General features: G+C 37.8%; 2 protein-coding genes across 3 annotated transcripts in view; one reads left to right on the plus strand and one right to left on the minus strand.

Annotated features, from left to right (window-relative positions):
* Positions 1–329: 329 nt before the first annotated feature.
* Positions 330–19,347, minus strand: DIS3 (DIS3 homolog, exosome endoribonuclease and 3'-5' exoribonuclease). Its single transcript, XM_009085658.4, has 21 exons — positions 19,063–19,347; positions 17,142–17,299; positions 16,242–16,435; positions 16,056–16,129; positions 14,843–15,010; positions 13,740–13,904; positions 12,734–12,847; positions 12,507–12,644; positions 11,309–11,455; positions 10,456–10,572; positions 9,561–9,662; positions 8,916–8,980; positions 8,737–8,821; positions 8,003–8,130; positions 7,461–7,547; positions 6,650–6,806; positions 4,870–5,084; positions 3,623–3,791; positions 3,087–3,245; positions 2,575–2,697; positions 330–652 (listed from the first exon to the last, which is right to left on the minus strand). The coding sequence occupies exons 1-21, from the start codon at positions 19,306–19,308 to the stop codon at positions 563–565; spliced, it is 2,901 nt and encodes a 966-aa protein (XP_009083906.3). The 5' UTR covers positions 19,309–19,347; the 3' UTR covers positions 330–562.
* Positions 19,062–20,490, plus strand: part of PIBF1 (progesterone immunomodulatory binding factor 1) — a 104,168-nt gene continuing 102,739 nt past the window's right edge. Inside the window, exon 1 of one of the 2 annotated variants that reach the window (XM_018908715.3) lies at positions 19,062–19,077. The gene's annotated coding sequence lies outside the window, so the exon portion shown is untranslated. Of the gene's footprint in view, positions 19,078–19,423; positions 19,734–20,490 lie in introns of those variants that run through there. The other variant, XM_018908714.3, reaches the window with a different exon arrangement.

Genomic DNA, 20,490 nt, shown 5'->3' on the forward strand with positions numbered 1-20,490 from the left:
TTGTAGAAGAAACCTGCTGTGCAAAGTACCATGGAAGTCACTTGACCATTCTGTTTCTGTAATTGTTCTTAATGCATTGGTTGGCACACGTTGCACAAAACGGTCATTGTTTACATTAAATTAATATAAGTAGTTTTAACGAGAGTCCTTTAACATGTCTAACTGTAAATTGAATAGTGAAACAGAATAAAGACATTTCTTTAATACCGATGTTGTTCAATTACTTCTTTCAGTTCTGAGGTGCTAAAGAGAATGCAGAGAAGTGCTGACTTCTACCAAACTCTCAAACCTTCCTTAAGGCTATTAACAAGAAAGTCTACAGTCATTACTTCACTTTGCAGAAATATTTATTTTCACCCACAGGACAAAGGTGTAGATATACATGATTTTAAAATTTGTTCTGCATTCATAGTCATAAAAAAGTAGCTTTAAAAAATTCTTTACAGATTATTAAAATGTGTATTTAAAAAGTAAACAAAACCTGCTTCTAGCATCTTTTTGCCCATAGGGAAAAATATGTAAATGCAAGTACTTGTGATTTCTTCTTGACTTATACATGCAGCTATTTTTGAAGCTTCTTTTTCTTTTTCTTGGGTTCGTCCTTGCTGCTTGCCTCTACAGAGAGACTTGCATGCATATCATTTCCTAATATCTACAATAAGAAAAAACAGAAGTCAGAACATTTTTATTCAATTTTTGCTATCCTAGTAAAACTTGACTTTACTTGTACAGACCTTTAACAAACACTGTCAACATCAGAAACTTCTGATTTAGATAATTGTCTAAAAGAGGGTCTACCATCTTAGAACAATCATAGTAGAACACTCACCTGAAATAAAAGCTGAAAAAGGCAAAGAGAAGCAACAGCACCCCTCCTGACAAAGCCAATAGGTTATTAGCACCTCAACCATCAGCTTTTGTGTCTGTTTTCATAATGTCCCTCAGACTGGAGTCATGGCCTCAAAAGAAGCTCTTGACAAGCTGGAGTTGGTGAGCACAAGCAGAGGGCAGCTCAGCACGTATGTGAATGCACAACAGAACACATGGGCTCCTCTCTGCCATAATTTTTATTGTCTAGTCCCCATTTTTGAAATCACAGGGATTCACCTCAACCCAGGCTGAGGGATGGACAGATCAGAGCAGCCCTGCTGGGAAGCACTTTGGGGTGCTGGCAGATGAAAGGCTGAACGTGACCCAGCAATGTGCACTCACAGCCCAGAGAGCCAAACGTGTCCTGGGTCACATCCAAAGCAACATGGGCAACAGGGACAGGGAGGGAATTCCACCTGACCCCACCTGCAGTACTGCAAGCAGCCCTGGGGTCCCAGCAGAGGAAGGACATGGACCTGTTGGAGCAAGTCCACAGAAGGGCCACAAAAATGATCAGAGGGCTGAATGAAGCAGCTCGCCTGTGAGGAAAGGCTGATAGTTGGGGTTGTTCAGCTTAGACAAGAGATTCTAGGGAGACCTTTGAGCAGCCTTCCAGGACCTGAAAGGGGAGCCTACAAGAAGGCTGAAAAGGCACTTTTCACAAGGGCATCATCCAGTGACAGGAAAGGGGGGAATGGCTTCCCCCTGCCCCCACTTGAAAGAGTGGGTTGCTGTAGTTTAGGTCTTAGGAAAAAATGGTTTATTCTGAGTGATGAGGCACTAGAACAGGTTTTGCAGAGATGTGGATGCTCCATCCCTGGAAGTGCTCAAGGCCAGGTTGGATGGGGTTTTGAGCAATCTGAAGTCATGAAAGGTGTCTCTGCAAATGGCAGGGGAATTGGAACTAGATGATTGCTAAAGGTCCTTGCAACCCAAACCATTCTATGGTTCAAGCTCATACAACAGCTTGAAGATCAGAATATATTTACATGTGTTTGGAACATGATATATTTATGTGATTTCTCAAGGGAAAAAAGTAATCATGTTTGACCTTATAAACAAAAAGAAACTTTTGATTATTTTGGGTTCTCTTTTTCCTTTGTGATAAGGGATTATCCAATGATGCAACCATCTGTTTACCAAGAAAGTTACATGTACCTTACTCTAAGAGCATGATTTTGTAATGTCATGCAAAATACTTATTAGGCCTAAAGTGTGAGAGCAAGTGAAACTCCCTCTGTCCCAAAAGCACAAAGAAGCTAGAACTGAAAAGTTTTGAGAGAGAACTTATATACTGTAGGAGTTGTAAGACAGAACTGCCATTGACACCCAGCAATTATACAGAGCTGAGCCACCCATCACAGTTACATTGTAGTTCACTGGAGTAAAGACAACATCCTATAGAATTCGGGCAGATTTGATTACAGAACTGTGAAATGCAATACATTACTGCAGCAAATCATCATAATTCCCAGCAGTGGAAATATCCTGATGGGCCCAGAACAGAAGTTTAATTTAGAAGGCTCTATTCTTTTCAACAGCCAGTAATGGCAGATCTGTGTTTTATTGAGAGTGGATATGAAGCAATCATTACAAGCTGCTGCTAAATTTTGTTTTTTCTTCTGGGTTAAGTTTCAATTTTACCACGATGATTTTTTTAACATTACTGAAGGATAATGTGGTTCTAACAATTTTGTGTCTTACCTTGGGTTCTACCAAGACCATCCGCATTTTCTGATGTTGGATGTTGGAATCATCTAACATAATGTTCACTTTAACTTTATCAAATACATGTAATGTTGTGTCTTCCACAGTAAGTGATGGCACCTGAAAGTTCAAATTTTGTATAAATACTCACTATTTGCAACAGCTTATGTTTTTATACAAATAAATACCTTTGTATGGAAATAGCACTGTTACACGTAAATAAAATAAACCAAAAATTACTATAGTGAATATTCAGTCTTGTGATACATGCATTTTCTGCAGTAACTAATCAGATAATTAGTTGTCAGTACTATCTATTACAGAAACAAATTCCTGTCAGAACCTACTTATTTATACTTAAAAAGACTAAAGTGGTATTCATTACTACTAGAGATTAATGAACTTGCATTTAGAAAAGCCTCTATATCCAACTAGAATAGAGTTCAGTCATTCTGCTTGCTTACTAAATCAAAAAATAAAGGTGTTTAAGAATAAAAGTAGGAACATACCTCACTGTTGTACTCCAGTTTTGGTGTTGGTTTATCTTTTTCTTCAAAGAAGACTGTTCCTTCTAACCCATACTTGGGAATCAGAACCACAACTGCATTTTTTCTTACAAATAATATATATGCATCTTCATTTACTACTCCCTTGGTTTTGAAGAACAGCTGTAACAAAAGCAGAACACACAAATAAGAAAAAAAAAGCACTAGAACATTCCTTCTGAATTACAAATACACTATCTCAGAAAAATAAAACATTCAAATACACACCTATACTTAGTGATAACTACACAGCATATCCTGAAAGCAGGTTTGAAAAAAATCTCATAAACCTTATAACATTACTGTAGAATTAGGTCATATTTATAAAAGCACAAAAATAGAAGAATCTTCAAGACACCATTCTGAGTTTGTCAAAATGAGCAAAATAATGTTTTAAGCTTTTGTCAGAAGCATCCCTCAGCCTTTATAGTTTCTGTACTCTTGCTTGGTTTTGCCCTTGCAGTGTCCATAGTTCAACATAACATCTCAGAACTACTTACCTGTGTATGGAATGCCACAGAGGCTCTTTGTGCGTATTGTGCCATTTTATGTCGGTAATTGAGATTTTTACACATCTCTGCCAGTTTGTGTTTATCTGTGAGTTCTGGGTAAGTACTGTCTGCTCCTATGGCCACTGCCAAAAGCCGATGCACTATGATATCAGCATACCTGCAAAGATGAGGTTAAAATCATCAGTGACACAGTAAAGTTTTTCAAAATTAATAAAAGAGTTTCTCAACATATGTTTGGTTTTGTGAATTAAGTTTTTGTAATAATGACCATCTGCTGGCAACTCCTTCTATTAATTCAGCATCCATATCTCTGCTGACTACAGATGCACTGCAGAGCCAGAATACTGTTGTAATTTTTGCTAAGATAAATTTTTCATTGTGCCAGAAAAAGAAACAAAGTTACATTTTTAGACAAAAGAATGATCTTTCACCATGGTATTTTAAGCCCATCCTTCTTCCCTTTCCCATAAAATTAGACAAATTTAGTGTAGAATAGTATTTCAATGCCATAGATCTGCAAAGCATAATCACATTTGAACTTCTTGTTTTGTAACTTCTTAGAATTTCAGTGAAGAACATTTTAATACATCTTGTACTTCAGTGAGGAACTTTTTAATACATCTGGTAAGAACTAAAATTTACCATTTGGACTCCCAGAAAATGTACAAATTATCCATAAAAATGCATAGAAATTTTAATCCACATCCAAGAGATTTCACTTTAAATGTTTCTAAGGAGCACAATAACAGTTATTTTCTTCAAAACTCAGTGACTTCTTGGTCAGACGTAAAAACTAACATACTTTTCCAAGAATTATCATTTTATTGCATGCAACAGCTGCCAAGAGCAAGTTCCCAGTTCCCAGTGTTTTCATACAGAAAATTCAGTCTCCTAAAAATTTAAACACAGTTTCTATCTCAAAAATGACTGAGCAAACTCCATCTCAGTCTCTGGCTAAGACTACTGCTGATTGACCCTGAAGTGCATTTCTATGCCAGATGTGCATTTGAGATACATTCCTATAGAATTTTTTTTAATGTTACAAAACACTAGGAGTTGTGGACAGTAAACCTGGGAGTGTACATGAAGATGGACTGCTACATAAACCACTGCTGTTTCAAGTGAAATCTAATGCTGAATAGAAACTTTCTTCTTTTTAAATGCACAACACCACCATTTCTTCACCAACAAATCACTTATTTCTTTTCTCTGAAACTTTTGTAAAATACAAGTACCTTCTAATAGGTGAGGTAAAGTGAGTATAAATAGGTGAGGCTAAACCATAGTGATGAAAATCATTATCCATTCCCGAGCAGAAATAAACAGCTTGCATCATACAGCGAGTGGTTAAAATTCGGAGCAGTGTGTTTAGGTAGGGGAATGTAGGAGATTCAGCTTTGTCTAATGATTCAGCTAAAGCTTTTGCTGAATCTGTTTTAATTTCCAAATTCTGAAAGGAGAGAAAAAAATAAACAAAAAAAGGTCAAGCATTACTAGCAAGTATTAAGAATATAAGCGGAAATGTAATAGCCACATCTAGGATAATCTTAGCAACTGGCACAGGTATAGCATCTAACAACATGATGGAATGCTACTACTACAAAAGCAAACAAACAAAACCCACCCATGCACAGGTCCCACCCTCATTATTACTAGTGTATTATGAAAAAAATGAAATGCTGACTCATATGCCTAGAATTCAGAAAAGACACCTATTCTGAACTAAGACATACTTTATGCCAATATTAACAAGTTTTTATTTCCTTTGGTTTTATTTTTCTATCCCTTTATTAAATCAGAAAGAATGTAAAAAAACCCATGTGTTTATGTAAAAAAACCCATGTGTTTATGCAAAGATTCTCATCCAAGCACAAGGTAAGTAATTGACTTTACGGTATTTCCTCCGCAGAATTATTATAACGTATACTTGGAAAAGTGAAATGTAAAACTAGTACTGTGTATGACATTTTTTGCCCTGTTTGCCAGTGCTCTCTGATAAAAATTCAGGTAGGGCGAAAATACATAACGCATATTTAACTTCCAGAAACAGAAGCTAAATTTCATCACATGATCAGCTGAATGCTCTTTCCGTCACTTACAGCACTGACAATAAAGTATGATCCAGAGATCAAATGATGCCTGTATTATGGTAAGATAATTGCATTTTTATTAAAAAATTATAAATAAAGAATATTAATACCTAATTATGATGTTTATGTCAAAAGTAAAAAAGCCACTTTGGTTTATTTAAAAGAAAGCTTACCTATACAGAGGAATTTAGCTTTCCAAATAAAACAGTGCTTAAAAATAATTTTCAGAACACAAATTAAATAATTATCATTATTCCAGTTTTACAGCAGTGGAAAATTAAATGGGCTAGGTTTAGGCTTGTCTATTTATGTCACACTGAGAGAATCTGGAAGTTTCTCTCTAGATCTTAAGAAAAAAAAAAGGGGGTGGGAAAGAGCTGAAGGGAAAGGAAAGGTGAATGTACATCACAGCAACTAAAAAATTACAAGTTAAATAAAAGATCCTGAAACTGGAAAACTATTTTTTTCTGTTTAGACTCCTTAATTAAATTAGACTTGTTTCAGTCTAATTAAACCTCTAGCTGATCTGTGGAGAAGATGGAAACTCTTTTTTTACTTTCTGACTTTAGGAGAAACTTGTTATTGATGTGACTGATCAATTTTTAAGTATATCAATAATGTATGTGATCCAAAGCCAAAAACTGTTTCAAAGCACATGTGACTTGGTGAGGACACACATTCACAGCTCACAAGCGCTACAATGTAAGACTTAAGATAGTGGTATGTTTTCTTCACTTAAGAAAGGAAGAATCTTGTGCTTTTTAAAACCTTTCACCTAGAGGTACAATTACCAGGGATTTCAAAGTGTAGCTGATACACTTTTAAAATACTGCTTTCCAGCCCTTATTCCTAAGTAAGTGGCCAACCAGAGATAGAATACCGCTTTTCAAAATTAATTCACTTAATTAGCATGGTAAAAACTTGCCTTGGACTTTGCAGCCTTTACAAGGATGTCGTAATTTGATGGGGGAGGAGCAGGATGTTTCCGGAGCAAGGCAAATTCTGGGAACTCATCATAAATTTTTTGTGCTACAGAAATATTGGCAAGCAACATGAACTCTTCAACCATGGAATTTGTCTCTCTATCAAGATAAATATATTATATTGTTAGAAAAGCATTAGACATTTACTTTGAGTGCCTAATGAAGAAACATTCCACCATCCTAACAATTTTATATAGTATTCACTAGTGGTTTTGATCATTTATACAAGTAGACAAACAATTTTAAGACTAAAAACAATGCTTATAAGCTCCATATACTAAGTCAGAAGAAAAAAAATGCTGAAACATTCTAAAACATTAAAATAAAGAAAAATGCTCATTAAAATGCCTGAAAAAAACAACAGATAAACCTCTTGACTTCTTCCTACGAATTTCACATATGAAGCGTAGAGTTCAAAACTCGCTAAATAAATACGGCAGTAAAATAGAAGAATTCTCTTACTGAGGATCAGCTTGACTAAAGAAGTTGTGGATGCTCTATCATTGGAAGCATTCAAGCACAGGCTGGGTGGGGCTTTAAGCAACCTCGCCTAGTGGGAAGTATCTGGGCCCATGGCAGGGGGGTTTGAACTAGGTAAGCTTCCAAGGTCCCTTCCACCTCAAACCATCCTCTAATTCTGTGACTGTCCTGCACTATTACAGGAACTTTGTACACCATTACCTAAATGTTGCAACTTAAACACATCTTTAATTCCATCCCTACCCTGAATTAACTAACAAATAAAATACATACTTAAGCTCCTTAGTTTGCAGATCAATAGGATCATGAGTTTCACTGTCCATGTGGAAACGAACTTCCGGTGATGCAAGTGTCAAGGCTCTGCAACACAGCAAGTGGTATTAAAAAATTACAGTAAAGCAGACAGAGCAGCTGAGCTGCAAGCCTGTAACATCATCTAGGGTTATCATGACACTATAATTTAAAATTGGTAGAAATTAAAAATAAAATTGTGGAATTAATGTTCAAATTTACAGAAAATATCATCAAATACACACCATAGAAGCTCCAAAAATTTCAAATGCTACCCTCTAGTTGTGTTTTTATGACTGCGAGATCCATATTGATTGATCTTGTGAAGAAAAATATAATATCCCAAATTTATATTTTTTGTGAAATATGGATAAGCATTCTTATGCAAATCACAATGGAAAAATACTTCTCTTTCACAAGATTTTCACTAGAAAAATGGACACAGAACCATAATATATTTTGACAGCAAGAACAGTCAGAAAAAAAGGTGGGCAAAAAGGTAACAGGTACACTGCATAGCTTACCCATTATCAATTCTTTTCTTCTTCAGGATTTTTGCTAATTTGTTTAGTCCACGTAAGCTGGTAGTAATATCATCATTCATAGTTGCTGAATCGATTCTCATCTGTGCTTCAGCATATGTAAGAGAAGCCTTAAAGAGGTGTAAAAAACCAAGACATCATGATACATAATTGAACACTCTAAATAAAACCATAGTTGTTTCTGTCTTGTTGAACATGCAGCTTGCTGTCATAAGTTGGTTCACAACAACATAAAGCTTTACAGTCACTACCTAAATGCCCGTTATTCACAAAGAGTAATGGACAAATGAGGACAGATCTATGCAAGATATTAAGATATACCAGGCATTTACCGTGGGTTTGTTTTGGTTTTTTCTGCTGATCATATGTGTTTAATATATTGGAAGTCTAATTTTTAGAAATCTATTGAACATCTTGACCATCCACAGAATCCACTGAATTTAACTGATTAGCTGGTACTTATCAGCCACATCCTATACGCATCATACACGCAGTAACTGCACACATAAACACTTCAGCCTCAGAGACTGAGAAGAACACTGAAGAATCAAACATTTTCTTTTTTTTTTAGTATTTCAGCACCATTTTCTAATTCTAAAGAAATATAAATCATTAATCAGAAAGAACACTTGATAATAAAATCTGTTGATCATTTTTTTTATAATACAGTGTACAGCTTTTTATTTCAGAATAATAGTAGTATTCACATGACTTACCTTGGAATTAATAATACTCTTTGTAAATCTGGTTTTTAGAATTTCAGCCTTATGGTTCATTTCCCATATGCATGAAAATGCAAGCCTATGAGAGAGAGGGAGAGGGGAAAATCTCTTAAAATCCCCACATAAACAACAGTAGTTTCTTGTCTTGCAGGATCAAAGTATGAATCATATACCTGTCCACGTTAGACCTCAGAGAACACAAGTTGGAACTAAGCAGCTCTGGAACCATATCAATCCTCTGAAAGTAAAGAATAAAATAAGTTAGTATTTTAACTTCCTGATTTTTAATGTTAAAAAAAGCTTAGAGGTATTTTTTCTTTGGCCAAAAAAGCTCAGATTACTGAAAGAAAAGTAAGCTACTTTAAGAAAATTCATAACGAGATTTATTTTAGTTATCATCTTTTTAGTACCAGTGATTTCTGAAAAGAAATCGTGGTCTGGAAGAAATAACCAGGACTAAATCTGCAGTGGTAGTGAATGCAAATCATAGGAACCTTCAGAGATTTAGCAATCACAAAAAAACATAAAAAACAATGGAAAAGGCAAAACCAGGCCATTTCTTCAATTTCAGACTGGAATTAAAACAGTATTCAAGTTTCACAACCACATACTAATAATGTTTCAAACCAGAGTTGAATGGGATATTGTCCAGATAGTGGCTTTTAAAAGATAAAACAGAAAATGCAATTGTCTTAGACAAATTGTCTACTTTTTTTCTCCTTAGTTCGGAGAGAATGTCTCCACTCCCAAAAATTAAAAGAGGAAAGCAATGAAAACCCAACCACTTAATCATACAAGAAGCTGAAGAAAATAATTACTTTTTCACAGAGATACACTGTTGTTCCTCTTTTTACTGACTCCTCATCCAAAGCATTTCCTGGGCGAATAAAATGACTGACATCTGCAATATGTACACCGACCTAAAAAACAAGCATCACATTATGCACCTCATGAAAAAAAAACAGTTTTCAGAGTTGTAGAAACTTTCCCACATTTTTACAAATCCATTCCCAGTTCCTTTCAGCAGCTCCCATATTTCGTAATAAGAATAGTTTAAACCTATCATACTGATATTAAAAAAGTGAACTGTTGCAGCAATTATTCAAAAAAAAGGGCATTTGTATATTCATGACCGATTCAGCTTTCCTTTGAGGACCCAAATAACCTCTTTCATATTCTTCAAGACTCACTGCAAATGTGTTTTTGCCTTTCTGTTTGCTAGACTTTGTAGTCTGGCACACCCTACTATTACAATTTCAATTAATTTCTAAAGAAGACAGTCTGACTGAACCACATATAAGGGAGTAGAGAGCTGGTATTAAGCCTGTAGCTTTTTACTGCCTTTTTAAAAATAAAATAGTAACTCCACAGGCGTTACAGCAGTAGCTTAGCTTTTTCTTTTTTCATAGTCTCTTATCCTAGCTGTAAATATCCTTGTTTGTAATACTTAGCTAAAGCAGTAAATAAATTTTATTAAATTCTCATGCCAAATGAGGATAAAGCAGAGTGAATTTAGAAGACACTAAATTTCCACTTTTGACACTGATCTGATGCAAATCAACTCCCTTTTTTTATTACCATCCTGCAGCTGTGCAAACACCATTAATTTATTTATAACAGATCTGGAGCTTTGCATGTGTCATTTACCACTACTGCACGGTTTGTAAAATAAAGGAAGGAGTAAGTAAATAAATAACTAGATTGATACAATACCTCTAGATTTCCATTTTCTATTTCTCTATAATGCAATGCATCATCAATATCTGTACAACCAGGAGGATCAACACTACAAACACTGAGATGCCTTAAGTCCTCCCTGTGTTTCATATCCTGAAATTTAAAAGAAACAAAAAGTTGTTTTCAAGAACACCATCCTTTTCCAAGTAAAAATGTCCATTTGAGAAAAGCACATTATGTAAGACTTTCCCCAGCAACCAAGCAATTTCAGAACGTTTATTTTGTTTTGGGTGGTTTGTTTGTTTTATGACAAGATCAAAACAGATATGCAGAAACTACAATGATAGAAAAAACAACACAGAAGATTAAGTACCATTTTTTTTTGTTTTGTTTTACAAAAATGAGGAAGAGAATCAGAATACAACTATAGTTTCATCACAATCTCAGAAATAGCAGATTGAGTTTTTTTTAAGTGAAATTTTGACTGATGTCCAGCTGAATGACTTCTCTTGGATATGACTGCTCCAAAGTCTAGCTTTCTAAGGCTTAGACATCTAGACAATTGAAAAGAACTTCACACTTTGGAAATATCTATCCTTGCAAAAGAGCTAACTCTCTCCTTTGGAAAAAAAACTTCTTTTATCTTTATGTTCTTTAACGAAACCTGTAGTATCATCTTTATCTTAAAATATTTATCCCCAACAAATGCATTTAGCCCAAATGCAAAAATTTGAAGAGGTCTTGTTTCCATAGGAAATCTAGCTAAAAGTTCCCACTAAGAACAGTCCTGGGCAACATTTCTCAAGTATTTCTGGGATATTCAGGAATGTCACAGTTTGCATTGAAAGGGAAGACGCAGTAATTACTACAATAATTTACAAATTATTACCTCTTCTGTAATGCTCCATGGCATTTTTGGTAGGAAACTAAGAACAGCCTGGGAAAAAGCCTGGTGAGGGACATCATGCTCAAGCAGAAGAACTTCTGTCTCTGTCTCCTTATCTCCAGCGCTTCCCAAATTCTTTACAAAATGACCCTGAGAAATAATACAGATACAAACACACACACACATATCAAATTATACCATTTGTCCAAAAGACAGTATTTAAGAACATTAACCCTCAGGTTATTCTTGTAATAAACTACAGTAGAAGCAATGTTTTTTAATTTGGTTAACTTTCTCATCTTTAAGAGAAATTTAGGAGAAATTTAATTTTAAATTTTAATTTATTTACTGTAGTAAATCTGAACTTAGTCCACCCAGTAGACTCTTTCCTTAGAATGGGTCTAAATTCTCCCCAATTAAGACTCCAAAACTTATAAAAGTGAAAATTTATGCAGGAAGGAAAACCACTGCAGCAAAGGCAGCAGAACTAATAAACTCTCATTTCTCTATGGGTTTGCCTTGTGCCACACATCGCACACCCTAATACCACATCAACTCTGCCTTCTCCCTCACCTCTCTGCAGTTATGCTGTCTTTGTCTTATTGCTTCTTCCATATACCCCATGTTCCCTTCATTTCTCTAAACTAGCAGGAGACACCTGTGCTCTGCTTCAATACAAGCTGTGCATTCCCACAGGAGCCACTGGAAGACTCTTCAAAACCTGGCTAGTGTTCAATACAAATGGAAGGCAATGTCTTCAGTTTCTCATACAGCCTCCATTATTTATGTTGAACTTTTAACTACTTTTACCCTATTAGCAATTTGATTGCATTGGGTGCATTTGTCAAATATCTGCTAGAGCAGTGATTGGTATGTGTGAATGAGCAAAATCAGAGCAAAAGACTAGCACTTCTAGGAACCCAGACTAAAGTCCCTGGTTAATCAATACAAAGCACCTTAAGTAGCACATATATGTTCACTGCAGAACTGGATGAGTAAACTTTTTAAGTATGATAATCCCATAGCTGGTTGTAAGAGCAAATTTAGGGATTTTCTTAATTGTACCATCAAATGGCACTCAAAGCATTCAAACCTCATCTCAACACTGTTTGCAGTTACTCAGCATTGCAGATAAATATTTTACCTGAGAAACACAAAAAATCAGGTAGTTAAAAGTACAGAAGAAAATGCCTAAACTTACATTAGGATACCTGGAATTCCTGGGCCAACCATCAATAGCAACAATTATTCTTTGCCCTTCCAATGTATCTGCTTGTCTGGTTTCTATTCGAATGCGAGGAATTCTGCGATCAGCTGGTGTAAACAAATGGCGCCTTGCCTATGAACAACCAGAAAAACAAACAAATAATTTCCAAATAAAGAAGAGAAATCAACCCTACACTTGGAGTAAGTGGATTGTTTCCTCACCTCTTTGATCTGTGACTTGGAAAGCATCCCACAATATGGCCGCCAGTTTCGTTTTATAATGCCCACTACTCTTCCCGTAGGCCTCAGCATGTCCTTGTTAATGGAAGTCTTCAGCTGGTAAAACACAGGTTAAAAATACAAAAGTGCTGAACTAATGTTCAACTACAACAGGTAACTTAAAACTTAGTAGCAACATTTTGTAATCCATCATAAGGACATAAATTCTATTATGACTTTGTAATAGAACCTCCTGTGCCTCCTTGTGCTCTGCGTGACTTTTAATATTTTCAGTACGTGACACAACAGAAATCATCACATCAGTATGGGATGTGACTTAGCAGAGACAATGGGAGAAGACAGTGTTCGGCAGCCTTTTTCTGCTGTTCTTCATTTTTCTGAAAGGATGTCCATTAAGAAAACCCAAGCAAATAATATTTTCCATGTTATTTTACAATCTATTATTTTAATTTTTGGAGTCCTTTTACACTGCCTAAAAATTCTCCACATAATTATTAAAAAACATTCCTATGAAATTCAGTGGAAAAATAAATAGTGGATTTTTAAAGAAATTATCTTTTTGTACAGGGCATACATGCATGTGCAGGCACGCACATTATGTGGAATGACTGGAAGACCCAAAAATATTTTACAACAGGTTCCAAATGTATGTATTGCCTATAAAAGGTGACACCTACTCTAACAAATACTAATCTGCAAGTCAGTAAATACAGATTTATTTTATTATGTGACTACCACTCATTAACTTTTGGATTCATTATGCTTAATAAAGTAATGTGGGAATTTCTAGCAGAGACTAATAGAAAATGATCCATTTTGTTCACCATCATGTATTTACCACAACTGTACAACTCCAATTAAGTTTTATTATTTCTGTATTCACATTTAATAAAAAGGATATATAAAGCTAAAGCCAAACACTGTCAGGGTACCACAGATTTCCTCTATTTCATAACAACACAGTTAAGAAAAATGATTTCTTTCATACAATGTTTTCTTTCTCTTCTTCATTTTCAATGTTCTCTTCATTCTGGCCATCATCTTGCAAGACCACTGAGGATGGTGCCACCCATTCATCTTTTGCCAACAGCTCCACGGCTACAACATCTTCATGAATTGCTCGGTTTAAATGTTTCAGGCCCTGTACAATTATCTGGATTTTTTTTAGAAAACAAAATGGAAATGCAAATATTCGTGATGATGAAAACAGAAGATCCAAATCTAGAACAGTGTAACTGAAGAGTAAACATGTATGAGAGGCTTTACATGCCAAAGAACATTTTAAAGGATGGTTGTGATGCATCTTTTTCTCTGCCAAGGTTTCTTAAAGATGATCTTAAGGTTTCTTACAGATGATCTTATTTCAAGATACTAATTGCTTCTATAAGAAATATGTTTTCCCCCAGTTGTGTGTTTTTTATTTTTTATTAAGTCAGACAATCCTATTTTTGCAGGATAAGGGATTCCACATACTACTGAGAAAGAGGAATATAAGAGATACAAGAGAAGTACCTCCAGCTGCCACAAATAGGGAGGGAGGAGACAACTGCCACTGCTTGGAAACAGTGTCTGTACAATTGCACCAACTGAGAATCCAGGGGCAGACAGATGGATTAACTGCTGGGTGGGAAACAGCCCATCATTATCCCTCACCAGGCAGGAAAATAGCAGGGGGGAAGCAAAGCAGAAGAACCCAAGGGCTAATGAGAGTTCATTTCCCTGCAAATCCTCCTATACAGTTTTTCTTTTGTCTCTCACCACATATTTCAAATTGATTTTAAAAACTGTTAAGAGTTCAATTGAAAAACTATTAACAACCAAGATTCATCTTTATTTTACCAATTACTTTATCAAACTGTAATTTTAAATACATTATTCTTTTTTCTAAAAAGAGCACAGTCAGCATTTCAGCAGACTATATCCATACAAATAAAAGATCAAAATATCAGCACAAACAGAAAAAAAACCCAAAAGGGTAAAAAATTACTAATATGCTCCATTTTAACATGTGTCACCATGAAATAGTTAAATTTTAAGTTCATTACTAAGGCTAGCTAAAGTTTACCGCATGGAGGTAAAATTAAAACTCACCTCTTTGTTTTCTTCAGCATCTCCGTGAACCCAAACAGTAGCTTCAAGATAATTCTCTCTGTTTGCCCTGTAAGTTCCTTGTAGGTAAATACCAGATTTTATTCCTTGCTGCAATTTGCTAAGAGGAATATGTTCTGGGAATATTATTTTTCCACCTTCTATTTCTTTCTTTAGAAACAAAAAAAGGAAAGGATATTTTCAGTATTTTATATTCATGTTAATTTCAATACCGAGCTCTGGAACACAACACACTCAAGCTAACAAACTCCCTAACTGTAACTGAGTGTAGATATGAATATGCACAACACTAAAAAACTATTATTAAGGAGGACTTTTTCTAATGAAGCATCAAAAGCATACAAATGTGGCAGTTTCTAGGAACTTTTCTTGTTTTTCTGCAGTTACTTAAAAATATGCTGCACAATTTTATGTTGATTTGGATATAGTGACTAAACAGATACTTAAAGAAAATATTAGCATAGTAAAGAGTATGGCACATAGTGTACGTACTGTAAGCTATAGGAAACATTATGAAAATACATTACTGTGACCAAAGTTTGGAGCACTCAGACAATTGCTTACACCTGAATAATCTACAGTTAACTGCTGAGAATACCTGAGCTCTCTTTCTTCCCACTCTTGCACAGAGCTCTATTCTGTTAAAACTAACTCTGATGAAATTAATTTTCCTATTTTTGGATGAGTGTTCAGCTATATCAGTTGTATGTGAACATATGAATCTTGATTCTGATAAACACAAAGCACAACAAAGTAGAAGAGGATGTAGCTCATATTTGAGCTGCAGCCTGCTTTCATGTGAACTTAACTACTAACCAAATGAAAATGCTTTTGATCAGTAACTTAACATAGATTTTCCAGCAGACACAAAACAAAGATCTAAATGGTTTGCAATATATTTTGTTTTCATTTTGTCCTTTCTGTTATTATTCTCATCTTCACAACAGTTACCTAAAGCAACTGGCTTTTTACAGATAACAAGATACATACTAACAGGCATATGAGCAGAACTGAAAATGGCTACAATACTTCCTTTTTACTTTTCAGTTGTCAAAAAGTTAAATTGCCAAATGGCAATAAAGTCCAAACTCCTTGTATTCTAAACTGATGCCAATATCCTGACATACAGTAAGCAATATTATACTACAAGCCATCTGTGATCAATTTATTTTATAAAAAGAAAATAAAAACATACCCCTTCATCAGATACACAAGCAAGACGGTCTACAAGCTCAGGATTAGCTGTCAAGCTTTTTATATACTCCTCACCTACAAAAGCACACATGTAAATATTTATGCAAGAGATGCATGGGATTTAGGTATCAAGTGACTTCTCAGTTTATTTGAGCAATAAATTAAACATATATACTAGTTCACTTACATGTATAAGCAGTTATTCCTTCCTCCAGAGCTTTCTCTTTATTAATTCTGTCATTTGTTAAAAAGATAACTTGAATCTTTTCCTCATCCTCTATTTTCTTCAAGTGTTCATTGTACCATTTCACTGCTACCCGAATGGCTCTGTCATTGCGGTCATTAGCAGTTTCTCCCCGCTTCTGCTCTATGTATGTTTCTCTAAACAAATTTTAAAAGCAAAGGGTGGTGTTTGACAAACCAAAACAAATCCCAGCATCCATCTATACTTAAAATTTTCAGACAAACAAGATCAAGGCTGTTACGCCAAAAGTATCATTATTGTACCCTTTGTTATGTGTAACGCTCATTAGGCCACTGAAGGAGATATGGGTAAATGAAAATAGGAAGTGTTAATTTCTAACACAACTTTCTCACAGACAATTGAAGAGGTTTGCATTCAGGCTGTGAGAACTATGGATTCAAGATTCCTTGAACTATGATACTGCACTATTGAAAACTAATTGTGAGCACAAATAAAGGCAAATTAATTGCATCTCCGTTTCTTAGCGCTTTCTGTCACAAACTTAATGGATGTTTGAATTCTGCTACAGACTAAGCTAACAATATTGGTAAAGCTTTGGAATATGTTTAAAAGGGATACTAAAATGGAAAACCAGTACCTTATTACTCAAAATAACAGTGCTAATTATTCAATATTCTAACCCCCTTTACATAATATATGGATTTATACCAACTATAGACAGAAAAGCGCCTGGAACACCAACTACTTCCCAAAAGGATTCCTTAGAAATATGTAGTTCTATGACACCAGTGTAATTTTTCTTCCAGTCCACATGTTCCAGTTTTGTTTCCCATTTTCTTTTACTGGATATCAGCACTTTATTATACCCATTGCACCCCTTACCTGTGATGCTCATTGGTGAAAGAATAGAAATGTTTTTCTTTGTTTTGAATCACGTCTCTAATTCGCTTGTACACTGGTGCACTCCGATTCCTGACTTCTTGTAGGACTGTCTGCAGCACAATGACATTCTTAATAACAGGATCTTCAAGGATATCAATCTGAGGAACAAAATGGAAATTAATCAAACTTGTTGTTTAATTCTATCCAATAACAGGACTTTAAATGTTTCCTTGGCTAGTACATTAAAAACTAACATGAGTAATGAGTGGCTCTCCTTCTGCTTTATCCCTCACCACTGAGAAACTGTACAGTGTATGAAGTTGCTTTCTCCTCCTTGTGGGGAAAAAAAAAGGTCAAACAGGATTTTCCAGCCTCTTTGTGACCTGAAGTGAAGATAAGGATTCTGACTTCCAACAAATTCACCCAGTGTGTGCAGGATTCCAGACAAATGTAAGGCTGAGTGTACATTACAAATTTTGCTTACATGAAAGGGGTTCCTATAAAATTTACCCTTAGTAAACAAAATGCAACTATGCACAATCTGAAGGAAATCTGATGTAATTTACAGGCTGCCTGCCTCTGTGAGGAATGCAAGTCAGAAAAGGGTACCCAACAACTCTTACACAGCTGACTTGCCTATGCATGTGTAGGATTGAGTTGTCCAGAAACAATCCCACTGTTAAACTGAAATTTTAACTTCCATGGAGTCAAATCAATGGGCATTCTGCAAGCTGCTCTCTGCTTTTGAAAGACCTTCTCCTTTTTCAAGGAATTTTGTTGAAATCTTCAGCACTATTCTTTGCCAACTACTGACATCAAGACAGAGAAATAAATATACACTAAAAACCCATGTAATCTGTTGGGGGAAAAAAATGGGAGCTAACTTCCTAACCTTATAGAAAGAAACTGTGCAAACCCAGCTGCAAAATGAGACAGCCATAAGGCTCTAGAGGGCACAGCTAAAAGAATAAAAAGCAATATCAGACCAAGCTCCTGCATGAACCTGATGTTTACACAACCTGAAAGATTTAGAGCCATATTCATAGGGGAAGAAATCCAGCATTATTATATGCATAAGCTGAAGCACCAGGCCAAGTCTTACAATGACAAAACTGTTTCAGTTTCTAGGCAAAACTTTTCCCTATCCTTACCCAGGCTTCTTAATCCCCACTTCTCCAGTTCACCTCAGCACATCCTGGTACATTCTCAGAGCATTCTGTAGGACTCACATACAAATTTCACAAACAGGACACCAAGAAGTCCACTTGTGAGAGGCTGAAAACATTCCTTGACCTGCTGTTTTGAGACAAAATCCTTAAAACTTTTGATATCTCTGCTAAAACACACAAGTGTTGTTCACCTCTCCAGAGTACTCCATGTCAGAATTCATGAATTAGTTACAGTCTCCGATGTGTACAGGGCTGTTCTACCTTCTATACAGGTGTTAAAAAACAATGGAAGGAAAAAATTAAACATCAAGCTTGGGAATTCCTCCCAGCCTCAAAGTCTACTGTCTGCCCTGCTCAGACCCAATTCTCTGCACAGCTATGGATGGGCTGCAGAGCGAAGTTGCTCCCATGCTTCCAGAGTTATACACTGGATGATTTCGCACCCTCTATCCTGATTCTGCAGCCTTCTCCTCAGGAGCTGGCAGGGAAAGACAAGACTACCCAGGAAGGGATCAAGCAGCCACAGGAAAGCCGGGAGGAGCCAGGCCCGCAGCGCGCTGCCAAACGCGCCCCTCCAGCGCGACGCCGGAATCCACACGGGATCTTACACCCACAGGGATTTAACAACACCGGCGCAGGGAAGGCTGGAGTCTCCACATGAAGCCTGGTCGGGCCCAGAGGAAGGCAGTGGCGGGCCCTCCCCAGCGCTGAGGCGGCCACACCATCCGTCCCTCCCTCCCGGAGGCGCTCACCTGGTGCAGGAGCAGGTTGGTGTCGGGCAGGAGGAAGTGCGGCCCGGGGCAGAGGCTGCTGGCGGGGCCGCTGGGCCGCGCCTCCAGCCCGGGCGCGCTCCCGGTACCGGGCGCGGGCGCGGCGGGGGGGCAGAGGCGGCACGCGGCGGCGCCGCACGCGATGTCGTCGCGCAGGTAATGCTCGCGCACCACCTTCACCACCGCGCCCGCCCGCGTGCGCTTCACGAACGTCCGCGAGGTCAGCATGGCGCGCGGGGGCCGCGGGAGCGCGAGGCCGGCGGGAAGCGGCGCGGGAAGCGGGAACGGCGCAGGAAGCGGCGCCCCGGTCGCCGCGGTGATGGCGTGGCGCGCGGCCCCGCCCCCTCCGCGCTGAGGGAAGGCGGAAGCGCGCGCTCGTGTCGTGCCGCCGCTGCCCGGCGTGTGTGGGGCAGACCCCAGCCCGGGCTGCTGCTCCTCAATCCCAGCCGCTGCCGAGTTACCGCTGGGGCAGCTGCCCGCTGCCTTCCGCAGCTCCGGGCATCCTGTGGGACGAACAGTATTCCCTCTTCCCGAGCTGCCCCCGGCTGCCGTGGGGAAGGAAGGCGGTGGTGGCGGCCCCGGGAAGGCTCTTGCTGGCCCGAGCTTCGAGCGCGGTGTCTCCTCTCCCTGCTGGGCTGTGAGCAGCGCCGTCTGTAAGTAGCAGCCGCGGTCTGTGCCGGGTGGTTGTAGATGTCCGGGTGGCTGCTGGGTCAAACAGCCTGGCAAGGACAATGCAACTGCTGCTGAGAAGGCAAAGCCAGCGAGGTTTGAAAGGAGCTTGTAGCTAGGTCGGGCCCGGACTCACCTCCCAGGCACCCAGCCGTAGGATAACAGGACAAAGCCTTAAGCTGCACCGGGAAAGCGTAAGGTTGGGCATTAGGTGGATTTTCTAAACAGGGTGGTTAGGCATTGGAATGCGCTGCCAAGGGAGGTGGTGGAGTCACCATCACTGGAAGTGCTTAAGGAAAGACTGAACATGGCACTGAGTACCATGGTGGAGTTGACGAAGGGATGGATATTCAATTGTAGGTTGGATGCGATGATCTTGGGGGTTGTTTCCAACTTATGTGATTCTGTGATCAAAGTATTCCTTTATAGTTTTCTCCAGTAAGTCATGTTATGCCTCTTATAGGGGCCGTATACACTTCGTGGGCCTTGACAGTTTTCAGTGCATGTGCTTTTGACAATGTGCATATCTTTGTTTAACTATAGCATCATACTAGTAAGCTAGATTCATACTGGTGTTTAGGTTATTGTAGTCAAAACGCTTGATGATGATTGTTCAGGAAGACGGTCCTCAGGCAGCAGCCCTCCAGAGCTTCTCAAAGTGTTTTTCTTGGGTGAAAAAAAATGTTCATGTGATACTGAGAAGCATCGCTTGCTTAGTGGTCTAACGTGGTGGTTAGTTTT

Source organism: Serinus canaria, chromosome 1 (genome assembly GCF_022539315.1).
Source record: "Serinus canaria isolate serCan28SL12 chromosome 1, serCan2020, whole genome shotgun sequence".
NCBI lineage: Eukaryota > Metazoa > Chordata > Aves > Passeriformes > Fringillidae > Serinus > Serinus canaria.

Bases quoted from the DNA above. Each gene is read 5' to 3' on its own strand.
- DIS3 (XM_009085658.4), bottom strand. From the start codon at position 19,308: ATGCTGACCTCGCGGACGTTCGTGAAGCGCACGCGGGCGGGCGCGGTG. The intron at 11,456-12,506 runs GTAAGTTTAGGC...ATTATTTCTCAG, and splicing joins GGAATTCCAGGTATCCTAAT to GGTCATTTTGTAAAGAATTT. The intron at 2,698-3,086 runs GTATGTTCCTAC...TTGAACTTTCAG, and splicing joins AACTGGAGTACAACAGTGAG to GTGCCATCACTTACTGTGGA.